This window comes from Gopherus evgoodei, chromosome 1, assembly GCF_007399415.2.
Source record: "Gopherus evgoodei ecotype Sinaloan lineage chromosome 1, rGopEvg1_v1.p, whole genome shotgun sequence".
NCBI lineage: Eukaryota > Metazoa > Chordata > Testudines > Testudinidae > Gopherus > Gopherus evgoodei.
Window position 1 is genome coordinate 116817393 of NC_044322.1, and position 14517 is coordinate 116831909.

The 14517-nt window shown below is 41.2% G+C and overlaps 1 protein-coding gene across 3 annotated transcripts in view; it reads right to left on the reverse strand.

Annotated features, from left to right (window-relative positions):
* Positions 1-14517, reverse strand: part of LOC115655001 (interleukin-1 receptor-like 2) — a 54577-nt gene that overhangs the window by 17146 nt on the left and 22914 nt on the right. For 2 of the 3 annotated variants that reach the window (XM_030569974.1, XM_030569965.1), the window contains exons 2-5: positions 8542-8611; positions 6938-7193; positions 4521-4707; positions 2655-2817 (exon numbers count right to left, since the gene is read on the reverse strand). In XM_030569974.1, coding sequence (XP_030425834.1) covers positions 2655-2817; positions 4521-4707; positions 6938-7193; positions 8542-8602 — 667 coding nt within the window. In that variant the 5' untranslated portion in view covers positions 8603-8611. Of the gene's footprint in view, positions 1-2654; positions 2818-4520; positions 4708-6354; positions 6416-6937; positions 7194-8541; positions 8612-14517 lie in introns of those variants that run through there. The other variant, XM_030569983.1, reaches the window with a different exon arrangement.

A 14517-nucleotide genomic window follows, 5' to 3' on the forward strand; every position in this document is an offset into this window, starting at 1 on the left:
CGCTAATATGAAGACTCTATTGGATATTGATTGGTCAGGGCTTGTCTACATCACAAAGTTGCAGCGCTGGTGAGGGGGTTACAGCGCTGCAACTTGGGAGGTGTACACATCTGCAGGGCATCACCAGCGCTGCAACTCCCTGTTTGCAGCGCTGGCCGTACTCCCGTTTTGTCTCGGGTGTAGAGGATCCAGCGCTTTTCTTGACCCCCGTGGAATAAGCAGGTATCCCAGCATACCTGAGGATACCTCTCTGGTAATCAAGCAGGTCTCCTTCCCCGTGGTTTGCTCTCGCGTTCCCCGAACCCCCGTGCAAGCAGGTCTCCTTCCCCACGGTTTGCAGGGGGGTTCGGGGAACACGATAGCAAACCGCGGGGAAGGAGACCTGCTTGCACGGGGGTTCGGGGAACGCGAGAGCAAACCGCGGGGAAGGAGACCTGCTTGCAGGGAGGGGGTTCGCGGAACGCGAGAGCAAACCGTGGGGAAGGAGACCTGCTTCCCCGCGGTTTGCTCTCGCGTTCCCCGAACCCCCCTTGAAGCCGCCCAACAGCGCTGCAGTGTGGCCACATCTAACACCACTTGCAGCGCTGGTTGCTGTAAGTGTGGCCACTCTGCAGTGCTGGCTCTATACAGCTGTACTAATACAGCTGTAACAACCAGCGCTGCAAAATTGTAAATGTAGACATACCCTCAGAGTGAGGGTGGCGAGAGGTAGCGGAGGGTGGAGTGAGGGTGGAGAGAGGTAGCTGTGGTTCAGAAGGGGAACAGATGATTGGAGCATATGGGGTTGAATGTCCTAACTGCTTATTTCTTTGCTTTTTTGCAGTTTGAGTCGGTGGGATGCAGATTCTGGCAACCTTAACTGAAAGTTAATGAAGAGCTGTGTGGGGAACTTTCCAGGTGTGTTTTTAACATGTATCACCACAGTTATTCACATGGATAGCTATCGGCTAACATATATTCTGTCCCTCTGTAGAGGCCTAGCATCTCTCATGCTCATCTTCTCCCAACCATCTTGCACCCCCTTCCCAGACACCCACAGAGCTGCGCTCCTCTTCCCTTGTCCCTTTAGCACCCCCATCCGTCTCCATGCCCAGACTGCCCCATACACTTCCCCCTTCATCCTAATCCACAGTATAGTCCCTCCAACATCCCTGCTCCTTAGCATATTTCCCTACTTCCCTAGCACATTCAGGCTTCAAGTAGCAATCACTGACTTTCAGTGCCTAGTGCTTTTAATGGCTGCGGCTATTCTGTGCTGGTAAAGGACACTTTATTGCTAGGAAATAACAGTGACGGGCAGAGGCAGCGGATGAGAAGTAGCCAAGTAATGGGATGAGTTACTTTGACTGTGGTTTTTTATTTAAATTAATATATAAAATAAGTAAAGGCAATGGCTTCAAAAAAGTAGAGGTAAATAAACAAAGGCAGTGATTATTAAAAATAACCTCACAAAAACACTGGAGAAAGCAACAGTTTAAAATACTATTAGAAAAACTTGCAAGTGTAGTGAATACTTTAAGAATGTGGAACGATAATGACTACAAAAATAGGTTTTAAGAACAAGAATAAAGATGTATTTATTTTTAAGAAGGTGAGAAATAAGCACACAAATCAGTAAAGTAGGAAAAGGGGATCATACAGAAAAATGAATCTAACTCATCTGGCCAGATCTTCAGCTGCTGTCATTTGTGCTGCTCTGAGAACCAAGGCAGCCTAAAATCTGCTCTTAAAGAGAAGCTAGAAATTGCCATGGCATAAAACTGGCAAAGCTAACTCTGCACCATGCACTCCCACCTTACTCTGTGCGGGCAGCACCTGGGCAAGGGAAGGGTGGGGCCAGTGTACATGGTAGAGTGGTCACCTGGGACAGGGGCTATTTTATCATCAGAATCAAGGGAGTGGGAAAGTGGCTTTAGAGTCTTTTCCTCTCCTCTGCTGGGGATTATTTAGCCAACCAAATTGAGCACTAGTTAGGCCACCAGATCTTATCGCTGAGAATTCTCCTTCCTCTGATTGTTTCTTAAACACAACTGTCACATCCTGTCTTAAAATCAGGACCTGTCTATGCTGAAAGTATTTGTACTGGTGCAGCTGCTGATGCAAGACCCCAGTGTAGATGAACTGTCCCAGGTTAAAACAGAGCTTGCACTGGGGGCGGGGGAGGGGTGGCTTAGTACAGTACAAATGCTCCTAGTTTCAAATCATGGAAAAGCCACACTAGTGCAAGCCTCATTTTACACCAGGGAAGTGCATTCCCCCTAGAGTTTGCTTCAATGTGTAGTACTAGTGCTGTTACATCAGTACATTCATCCCCAGTTTAGGACAGACCCTTATATTGTAAACTAATCCAGACAAGGCCTGTGTTTTCCTGTGTGTTTGTATAGCTCCTAGCACAATGGGATCCCAGATCCTGATTGGAATCTCTATTTATTTTACTGTAATACAAACAAACAAAATATTAGTGTTTTTCAGTCTTCTGGCTCTCCCTTAAATTTAAAGTTATAAAAGAATTACTAACAAACGATATCTTAGTTGTCTAATTTGGCATTCCTTTGAATCCACACTAACCAATGAATTGACTGAAACTTCTAGATTTGCAAAAAAAAGTAACATTGAACTCTACAAATACACCAAAGAATAAAAAAGAGACTTACCTATAACAGTTACATAAATGTTTCGTGAAATATTATATTCTTTTTCCATATAAGTATATGTCATTTTGCATGAGTAATTTCCTGAATCATTTACATTTGCACTATTTATTATGAGATCATCATCCCAACTTAGAAATCTTTCATTGTCAATCAGATTACATTCCTAAACACAACAAAAAGTGCTCTGTTAAATCACAGAGAATAAGAATACAGTACTAAAAAAATATAAAATTCAAATATTTCCTCCCATGGAATGTGACAACGTAATTTCACCAGTTAGGTTCAATATGAATCTTATGTTAAAACTAGGGTTGTAGATTAATCACAATTAACTCATGCAATTAACTCAAAAAAATTAATCAAGATTAAAAAATTTAACCACGATTAATTGCAGTTTTAATTGCACTGTTAAACAATGGAAAACCAATTGAAATTTATTAAATATTTTTGGATTTTTTCCTCCATTTTCAAATATATTGATTTCAATTCCAACAGAATACAAAGGGTACAGTTGTCACTAATATTTTATTACAAATATTTTACCACTGTAAAAATGGTAAAATAAATAGTATGAGGTTAATTGAAATATAAGTACTGTAGTGAGATCTCTATCATGAAGTGCAAATTACAAATGTAGATTTTTTTTTGTTACACAACTGCACTCAAAACCAAAACAAATGTAAAACTTCAAAGCCTACAAGTCCACTCAGTCCTACTTCTTGTTCAGCCAATTGCTAAGGCAAACAAGTTTGTTTACACTTACAGGAGATAACGCTGCTCTCTTCTTATTTATAATGTTACCAGAAAGTGAAAACAGACATTTATTTGCATGGTCCTTTTGTAGCCAGCATTGCAAGGTATTTACGTGCCAGATATGCTAAACATTTGTATGCCCCTTCATGTTTCGGCCACCATTCCAGAGGACATGCTTCTATGCTGATAACACTCATTAAAAAAAATAATGCATTAACTAAATTTGTGACAGAACTGCTTAGGGGGAGAACTGTATGTCTTCTGCTCTGTTTTACCTGCATTCTGCATATATTTCATGTTATAGCAGTCTCGGATGATGACCCAGCACATGTTGTTCATTTTAAGAACATTTTCACTGCAGATTTGACAAAACGCAAAGAAGGTACTAATGTGATATTTCTAAAGATAGCTACAGCACTCGACCCAAGGTTTAAGAATCAGAAGTGCCTTCCAAAATCTGAGAGGGAAGAGGTGTGGACCATGCTTTCAGAAGTCTTAAAAGAGCAACAGTCCAATGAGAAAACTACAGAACCCGAACGATCAAAAAGAAAAATCAATCTTCTGCTGGTGGCATCTGACTCAGATAATGAAAAGGAAGATGCATTGGGCCACACTGCTTTGGACTGTTATCAAGCAGAACCCGTCATGAGCATGGACACATATCCCCTGGAAAAGTGATTGAAGCATGAAGGGAATAAGACAACCAAGACAGGACTTAGCATCCTCAACTCACATCCAAATCTGGCTACACATCAGGCCACCCTCTTCAAGAACACGCTCACCCTACTGTGAAACTACCTATATATTTGGATATTTTTGTTAAGGTCCCCTTTTTTGTTCGATATGAGGGAAGGGGAAGATGAAATCACCTTCAAAACAATAGGCTCCTTGAGTGTCATGTGGGCAGCTAAAATAGACACGCTTATCTACACTTTATTATAGTAATTTCACCACGACATACAAGTCTTCTCACATGTACATCCCGTGTCACAGGAAAAAAAAGTCTTGATCTATTCTTTCTCCCTACCCTCCATTATCAATTCTAAACATCAGTTAAAACACAAAACAGTGGCTGAAAATGAAATAGGGGACAGATCCCACATAATCTGATACCTTATACCAGTGAATGGGTAAAGTATTTTTCTCATCTCTGAAATAGTCTAGATGAGGACACACAATCTTTTCATTTGATGATGCAGATATCTCTTGAGCATAGAGAAAATCCTCATTAAAACACAAACCAGCAGTATTTTTGAAAACTGTTATGCTGAAATATATTTTGTTGCAGCTTGTTAAATTCCTGTAATGAAAACAAAGCAGCTGAATTACACTTCTAATTTTTCATATTTATATCCTTTTCATACCTGCTGCCCTCTCTCTCTGGCCAGTTCTAACGAAGCTTTAACATCAGGCTGGAAAGCTGGGAACACAGGTCCCCCCCTCCCCCTCACCGAAGCAAATCCATTGCTGTCTAGCAGACTGACTGTCAGAGGGTCCTATAACAAGAATTTCCTACCCCGCTCCCCTCCTCTCCCCCAGCTCTGCATTCCTTAGCATCAATTCCTTCATTCATTCCATAATCCATTAAGCCCATACAATTACCAAAAAAACCGACGACCTGGTCAGGTATGACACTGCATAAAATGTTACCTGTATCTATGAACAAATTAAGAGACAGATCCTGAGGGAAAACTAAGCTGCACAGAATGCAGATCAGCATGTACACCCACATGGCGTAAAGCTTTCCACTGCACTCCTCCAAATTTGGCGTGCAGCGCCAATCCCTCTTCCAAGTTAAAACAGCCTTCAAGCTGATCTAATTTAAGGCTGCAAAGAAGGAGATAAAAGGATTGGTGTGGTGTAAGGGTCATCTAGCTATGCTTCCTCTTCAGCTATTCTGGCGGTAAGGAAAGGTAATAACCTAAGAGCCCCTGCACTGGCTTTATATCAACAGAAATTTGTCCTTACATTGGCGTGATCTTCCCTGAACTGCTTATGCCAGCTTTATGACCAGAGGATTTTTGGGTCAGAGTCCACTAGTGGTGCAAGACCAGCTGCTGCACTACACCAGAGAACCTGCTCTCAGAGTCCTTTTCTTTGGGTCTGCCTAATTACTTCAGACTGTCAATGAGCTGACTGTTCTAAAAGTCTGAGAGAATTTGTTTGCTAGTAGTGTTTTATTTAGCAAAAATTTCTCCAATCCCTGAAAACTCACAGCAAACAAACACTGTTCGAACTGGGGTATGAACCTCCTATGTGCAAATACGTGTCATGAATGAACGTCATCATACCCTGGCTACTGGCCTTCAAACAGTATCCAGGCAACTGGCTTATGCTGAAGAAACAAATATGATTACTGAATTTCAGTGGTCCAGGAGAATGCTGCAGCTGGGAAAGAATAAATCAGGGGTTCTCAAACTGGGGGTCGGGATCCCTCAGGGGGTCGCAAGGTTATTACATAGGGGGTCGAGAGCTGCCAGCCTCCACCCCAAACCCCACTTTGCATCCAGCATTTATAATGATTTTAAGTATATAAAAAAGTGTTTTAATGTATAAGGGCGGTCAGAGGTTTGCTATGTGAAAGAGGTCACCAGTACAAAAGTCTGAGAACCCCTGGAATACATCAGTTTGGATCAACTCTTAGTTCTTCAAGGGCCAGAACAGGGAAAGATTTCTGGGACCATGGTTACATCTAGATTACAACTGAAATTGAGGCTAGACATGGTTTTCTGGAGGCCTGAAGAGGGTTAGGATGGGCATGAGTTTTTAAAGCTGGGCAGCAGGACCAGGGTGCACCTCTTGGGGGAAAAAATCATTGGGACAGATCCTCCACAGTTGCAATTTGTCATGGCTCCATTGAAGTAATTGGAACTATAGCAATTAATACCAGCTGAGGATTTACCACCATTGTGTCATGTCATATCATGATATCTGAATAGACACAAACCTCATGATACCATGGCGAGGGCTGGCTGAAAGTATTTCATCCAAAAGTTTTTCAAGGAAAAGTGCTTTTCATCACAACTTTTTGCAGTGTTTGTAATTTTCTGATTTTCAACTACATGAAACAAAAGATATTACCAAGAAACAAAACTTAACTCCATTAAATTCCAATCAAAATGAAAATTTTATTTCCAATAATTTTCTTTTTAAAAAAAATCAAAATTCTGAAAAAAATATTCAAATTAAAAAAAAAGCCTCTTTTAGATTGAAAGCTTCCATAGAAAATAATTAGTATTTTCAGCCTTAATCATGAAGTCGTGTCAGCGATTAATGTACTTGGGATTCTTTTCCAATAAAGTTTAACAGCCTCATCAAAATCAGCTCTGCTGTAAATCAAGATGAATGGCTCTGTTTTTAATATAAACTATAAATGTTTGTGAAGGGAAAAACTACAAGCTAACCCCAGACTTAATATCAGAAAAATAATTCAGATATTTGTTTAATGATTCTTTTTCAAACTCACATCTACAGCGATATAGCTTTTGTAAAAAAAAAAACAAAAACCAAAGTTAAAAACACATTCTTACCACATGACACATTCATAGGATCCTGAGTCTTCTAAAATTGCAGGCATAAACCAAAGCAAGTTCTCGTGCTGATGTATTCTGGAAAGTTTCACTTGAGTTACAGGCATTTTTCTCCCACTTTTATACCAAGTCAAGCTGTAATTCATGTGCTGAAGAGCCAGTATTTTATGTAATAAACAATCAATAGTAAGCGGTTCTCCTACCAGTACAGATATCAAATTTTGACTATGCAGCACATCATGTACCTGGCATTCCTCTAAAAAACATGATGGAGACAAAATGTAAAAAAAGACATGAGTATAGAACTATGGAGACAAATTTGTCTATTTCTTTAATAGGTTTTCAATATTCATCCTTAAATACTCTTGTGGGACAGGCAGCTCCAGCATTTATAAACTAAATGATATCCTACAACTATACACAAAAATTCTGTTAGTGAAATCCTAATTACAAAGAAGTCACAGAGTTCCCCAGCAAAGTGAATTCTGACTATTTTATGTGAAGGAATCAGAGAATATCATTAGAAATTGTTAGCTTCAATGTCATAGCCAAATTCCAGTTTAAGTACCGGTAATTATATTTTGTCTATCTAGAATGCCCCACATTGAGTTTAGATTGCATATTTTTGTTTCACCTCCCTTTCTGCACTGAGTTGGAATTTCAAAAACATTAAATAGCAACTTACCTCTGCTCTCACCGAAATCAACAGGAGCTTACCATTGGCTTTGGTGAGAGCAGAGTTAGGCTAACAGAGAGTACTTTTGGAAAATCTCATCCTACGTTGTTTTGTAGCAGTACTGTCCAGTTTTCAACTGTTCCATCAGACCAAGCAATAAATGACTAGTTTAGCCAACATCAACTCTCACTCTGAAATATGCTGAATGCAAGAGAAGCATGCCAGCTTCCAGGAAAAAGTAATTATTCTCTATCTGACTTTTTCCATCCCAACGTGCAGACACCTTATCACAAAATATTGGTACAAAGGTTCTTCTACATTCTTCAAGTCTGCACGCTGGGGGAGGGTGGGAAACAAGGAGAATGTTATGACGTGGTCACTTCCAACTTCTGCTACTCTGTCCCCTGCTTGTATAAGCTTTCTGCTGCTTTGCTGTCAATTGAAGCATGCAATCAACAGATACATGGGGCCTTGGGATTGTAAAATAATTTGTCAGCCTAACCCTTCCCAGATCTGGAACAACAAGGTGTATACATTGTAGGATTATACACAGACACTGAAAGATTTACCGATATAGGTCTTGAGAATTCTCCACACTGAAAATGTGAAATGTATGTCAAATTTAGAATATTAAATACTTTTTCCAGTGCCCATTTAAAAATGCCTATGTGTGGAAAGCATGCATAACGCACTGACAAACTTCACACCAGGGCAACGTAAGATCACAAAAATAAAAGACACACGGTTTTATAATGAAAATACAACACACCCTAAATATAGAATTCAGACAAGCAACACTTCTGGTTACTAAATCTCTATTCTTAAATAGCTGTTTTTGGGTATCTGAGAAGTTACTTACTTTAATACATGTGTGTGTTAAAGAGTACATTTCAGAGGAGGTAATTAAGAAACCATCTGATCAACTTACCTGCCTTCACTGAAGACAGAAACACTAGGATTACGCTATAGGTAAACACAGCTGCAGCCATTACGTTTCACTAGGATGAAAAAAATAAATTCAGTATTGTCTTTCTCAAAGCAGTTCAACTCAGAGCAGAACAAAAGTTACAAAAAGTTACAAGCGTCCACACTGTAACCTGTATTTTTATAGATCTTTTTGTATACCAGGTTCTCATAATAACGGCCATACTGGGTCAGACCAACAGTCCATATAGCCCAATATCCTGTCTTCTGACAGTGGCTAGTGCCAGATGCTTCAGAGGTATTGAACAAAACAGGGCAATTATCAAGTGATCTATCCCCTGTCATCCAGTCCCAGCATCTGGAAGTCAGAGGCTTAGCGATACCCAGAGCATGGAGTTGTGACCCTGACAATCTTGGCTAATAGCCATTGATGGAGCTATCCTCCATGAACTTAACTAGTTCTTTTTTTTAACTTAGTTATACTTTTGACCTTCACAACATATCCTGTCAACGCGTGTCACGCTGTCTGGAGCAGCTCACAAGTGCCTACCTCAGGGCAGACTGGCAAAAACAGGGCAGACTGGTGTTGTGTTCTATAATTAGATGTCACCAACCCAGTAACAAATGTGAACTCCTGGTGTAACAGTCTTACCATGGAGTCACAGACAGTTCCCTTACACTCTCCAGTCTATCTTGCCACCCAGGCAAGCTGGACTCAGTGATAAATGGTCACACCAAAAAAAAAAAAAAATCATACAATATTCATGTTGCTTCCATTCCTAAGAGACCAGTCACTTACCCTAGATCAATTGGAACAGAGGACCTTACACCAAAGACAATGCCTGTAACCAATCCTGTAATAAACTATCTAAAGGTTTATTAAACTAGGAAAAAGAAATAAGAGTTATTTACAGGTTAAAGCAAGCAAATATATACACACAAATGAGTTACCATCTAAATCACTAGAGTGACAGAGTTGTAGAGGTTTCAGATTAGCAGACGTGTTAGTCTGTATCCGCAAAAAGAACAGGAGTACTTGTGGCACCTTAGAAACTAACAAATTTATTTCAGCATGAGCTTTAGTGAGCTACAGCTCACTTCTTCTATGCATCTGAAGAAGTGAGCTGTAGCTCACGAAACCTCATGCTAAAATAAATTTGTTAGTCTCAGAGTTGTAGAGATCTGTCAATTTAAAGTGTCTGAGGATATCTGCCTCAGTCTCTGGCCCTCCCAGAGTTCAAACAGCAAAGAAAGATGGACAAATTTCCTGTGACTTTATTTCCTTCATTCAGTTTTCAAGTCCATAGGATGAGCTTCACTGCACGCAGCTTTTCCCAGGTGTGATAGGGCCATTAACCAATCCTTTGTACTGCGATGTTCCTTGATGGCTCATCTTTATTTTGATAGTCCTTCTGGATAGCTGAGGGGGACAATTCCCATACCTGGGTTCAGAACAAACATTTTCTAAGTTATAAAGCAAAACTTACATATTTTTTGTAGCACAGAATAGACATTAAAAGTGAGATTTCATGCATGCAGCAACTTACAACATTTCACAATCTAAACATTAAATACATTCTAATAAGACTAATTTTGAACAAAACTAACCCACAGGTGAACTGGTCCAATCTCCAGCTATGAGTCTGTTAGTTCTTAGCTAATGCCTGCAGTCTTGGCAAGAGCTGGCACCTGGTTTGCCAGCATCACAATGAGTTCCACAGGTTGTCTGTGCCTTGTGTGAAAAAATATTTCCTTTTGTTTGTTTTAAACCTGCTGCCTATTAATTTCATTGGGGTCCCCTAGTTCTTGTGTTACATGAAGGGCTAAATAACACTTCACTTTCTTCACTCCATTCACGATTTTATAGATTTCTATCATTTCCTCCCTTAGTTGTCTCATTTCTAAGATTAAGAGAAACAGTCTATTTAATCTCTCCTCAAAAAAGCTGTTCCAAACCACTAATCATTTTTATTATTCTTCTCTGTACCTTTTCCAAGATGGGGTGACTAGAACTACATGCAGCATTCAAGGTGTGGGCATACCATAGATTCGTATAGTGGCATTATATTTTCTGTCTTAACTATTCCTTTCCTAACAGTTCCTAATACTGTTTGCTTTTTTTACTACTGATGCACATTGAGCATTTATTTTCAGAGAACTATTCAAGTTGATTCCAAGATCGCTTTCTTTAGTAAGAACAGCTAATTTAGATCCCATCATTTTAGTTTAGTACAGTTTGAATTATGTTTTCCAATATGCATTACTTTGCACTTATCAACACTGAATTTCATTTGCCATTTTGTTGCCCAATCACCGAGTTAATGAGATCCCTTTGTAACTCTTCACAGTCTGCTTTGGACTTAACTAACTTGAGTAATTTTGTATGGTCTGCAAACTTTTCCACTTCACTATTTACCGGCTCCCCTTTCCAGATCATCTACGAATAGGCTGAATAGCACAGGTCCCAGCACAGATCCTACGGATAACCATTTTCCATTGTGAAAACTGACTATATATTCCCATCCTTTTAACCAGTTTCTGATCCATGAGATAACCTTCTCTCTTATCCCATGAGCGCTTACTTTGCTTAAGAGCCTTTAGTGTGGGTGTTATGGTATATTTCCCCAATCTGAACCTTAGAGTCCAAAAAAATGGGGTACCAGCATGAATTCCTCTAAGCTTAATTACCAGCTTAGATTTGATAAGCTGCCACCAACCAGGAATTCCAGTGCCTGGTACACTCTGGTCCCCCCAAAACCTTGCCCAGGGACCCCCAAGACCCAGTCCCTCTAGATCGTAACACAAGGAAAGTAAACCCTTTCCCTCACTGTTGCCTCTCCCAGGCTTCCCCTCCCTGGGTTACCCTGGAAGATCACTGTGTGATTCAAACTCCTTGAATCACAACACAGAGAAATCAGGTTTGTTTCCCCCCCTTCCCTCCCCCCTCCAGGCGTTCCCTCCCTGGGTTATCCTGGAGGAATAGACAGATTCACGCTCCGTGAATTTAACAAAGGGATTCTACCCTTCCCCCCTCCCTTCTTTCACCAATTTCCTGGTAAGTACAGACTCAATTCCCTTGAGCCTCAATAAGGGAAAAAAATCAACCAGGTCTTAAAAAGCAAAACTTTTAATAAAAAGAAAAAAAAAAGTAAAAGTTGTCTCTGTAATTTAGATGGTAAAAGTTACAGGGTCTTTCAGTTTATAGACACTAGAGAGAAGCCCCCTCTCCCTCCCCCAGCAAAATGCAATTTAAAATACTTACAGCAAACCACACATTTGCAAATATAGAAAACAATCAAAAGACTATAACCGCCTGTTCTACTTAAAACTTACTATTCTGAATATGAAAGAGACTGTAGCAGGGAGATTGGCAAGAAACCTGGTTGCATGTCTAGTCCCTTCCAGGACCCAGAGAGAACAAAGCCAAACCCAAAAAACAAAAACAAAGACTTCCCTCCACCGAGATTTGAAAGTATCTTGTTTCCTGATTGGTCCTCTGGTCAGGTGTTTGGTTCACTGTTTGTTAACCCTTTACAGGTAAAAGAGACATTAACCCTTAACTATCTGTTTATGATACGCCCCCCAAATTGCAGATGGGGGAACCTCACTGGCGGTGATTTCTTCCTAGAACTTCAGAATAAACAGATTAATACAACACATGCATCTTTACATATATTACTAAGCATGTAAACTACAAGACTTTCAATCTTTTAAGGACAATTTTTAACCAGTGGATTCTGGGAAACTTTCACGAGAGAGTGCATCAGCTACTTTGTTAGAAGATCCTGAAATGTGTTGAATTTTAAAATCAAAATCTTGGAGAGCTAAACTCCATCGAAGCAGTTTTTTGTTGTTCCTCTTGGCAGTATGAAGCCACTTCAGCGCAGCATGGTCGGTTTGTAACTGGAACCGCTGTCCCCAAATGTATGGGCGTAGCATTCCTTTTCACTGATTGACCAGTGACTTTCCCTCTCAGACAGCAGACAACCAGTTTCTTGCTGAGAAACACGACAGGATGGAAGTTGTGATCCGGTCCTTCCTGTATGAGAACTGCTCCTATACCACGCTCAGATACATCTGTGGTTACTAGGAATGGTTTGTCAAAGTTCGGGGCCCTTAGCACAGGATCAGACATGAGCGTTGCCTTAAGTTGGGTAAAGGTCTTTTGACACTCATCAGTCCACTTAACTGCATTCGATTGGGTCTTTTTGGTCAGGTTGGTCAGTAGGGCAGCAATTTGGCTATAGTGTGGTACAAATCACCTGTAATACCCGGCCAAGCCTAAGAAGGATTGGACCTGTTTCTTGGACTTTGGGACAGGCCACTTTTGGATAGCATCCACGTTGGCCTGTAGGGGGTTTATGGTTTCTCGACCCACCTGGTGTCCCAGGTAAGTTACTCTGTTTTGGTCTATTTGACACTTTTTGGCCTTAACAGTTAGTCCTGCCTGCCGATGTGCTCAAAGACCTTTTCCAGGTGTTCGGGCCAGGAGTCAGAAAAAATGGCCACATCATCGAGGTAGGCAACTGCATATTCTCCCAATCCTGCTAGTAGACCATCTACCAGCCTTTGGAAAGTGGCGGGTGCATTTCGCAGCCCAAAAGGAAGCACATTAAATTCATACACCCCCGCACGGGTGATAAATGCTGACCTTTCCTTGGCAGATTCATCTAGCGGTACTTGCCAGTACCCCTTGGTTAAGTCTATTGTAGATATGAACTGGGCACGTCCCAACTTTTTCAATAGCTCATCGGTGCGTGGCATTGGATAGTTGTCTGGACGAGTTACTGCATTTAGCTTACAGTAGTCCACGCAAAAGCGTATTTCCCCATCTGGTTTGGGTACCAGAACCACTGGAGATGCCCATGCACTGGTAGATGAGCATATTATACCCATTTGTAGCATGTTCTGGATCTCCCGTTCTATAGCAGCTTGGGCATGAGGAGACACCCGGTAGGGTGGGGTTCTAATTGGGTGAGCATTATCTGTGTTAATGGAGTGGTATGCCCATTCAGTCCGTCCTGGGATGGCTGAGAACAATGGGGCGAAGCTAGTGCACAGCTCCCTGATTTGTTGCCGCTGCAGACATTCTAGGGTGGTGGAGAGGTTCACCGCTTTCACGCCACCATCACTTTTTCCTTCGTAGTACACACCTTCAGGCCAATCAGTGTCATCGCTTCCCTTGGCTGTAAACTGACAAACCTGTAAGTTTCTGGAATAAAAGGGCTTGAGAGAATTAACATGGTATATTCTGGGCTTCAGGGAGGAATTGGGAAATGCTATGAGGTAGTTAACAGCTCCCAGGTGCTCTTGGACCGTGAATGGCCCTTTCCATGATGCTTCCATCTTATGGGCCTGTTGCGCCTTCAAGACCATAACCTGGTCTCCTACCTTGAAGGAACGCTCTCTGGTATGATTATCATACCAGGCCTTTTGCTCTTTCTGAGCATCTTTTAGGTTTTCTTTAGCAAGGGCTAAAGAGTGTCAGAGGGTGTTTTGTAGGTTGCTTACAAAGTCCAGAATGTTAGTTCCTGGAGAGGGTGTAAACCCCTCCCATTGCTGCTTTACCAACTGTAATGGCCCCTTAACCTCATGGCCATACACAAGTTCAAACGGTGAAAACTCTAAACTGGGATGTGTTACAGCCCTGTAGGCAAAAAGCAACCGCTGCAACACTAGGTCCCAGTCATTGGAGTGTTCATTCATGAATTTACGTATCATGGCCCCCAAAGTTCCATTAAACCTTTCCACCAGGCCATTGGTTTGATGGTGGTGTGGGGTGGCAACCAAGTGATTCACCCCATGAGTTTCCCACAGTTCTTTCATGGTTCCTGCCAGGAAATTAGATCCTGAATCTGTAAGTATATAGGAGGGCCAACCTACCCTGGCAAAAATGTCTGTTAGGGCCAGGCACACAGCTTTAGCCCTGGTGTTGCCTAGAGCTACTGCTTCCGGCCGTCGGGTAGCAAAGTCCACGAAA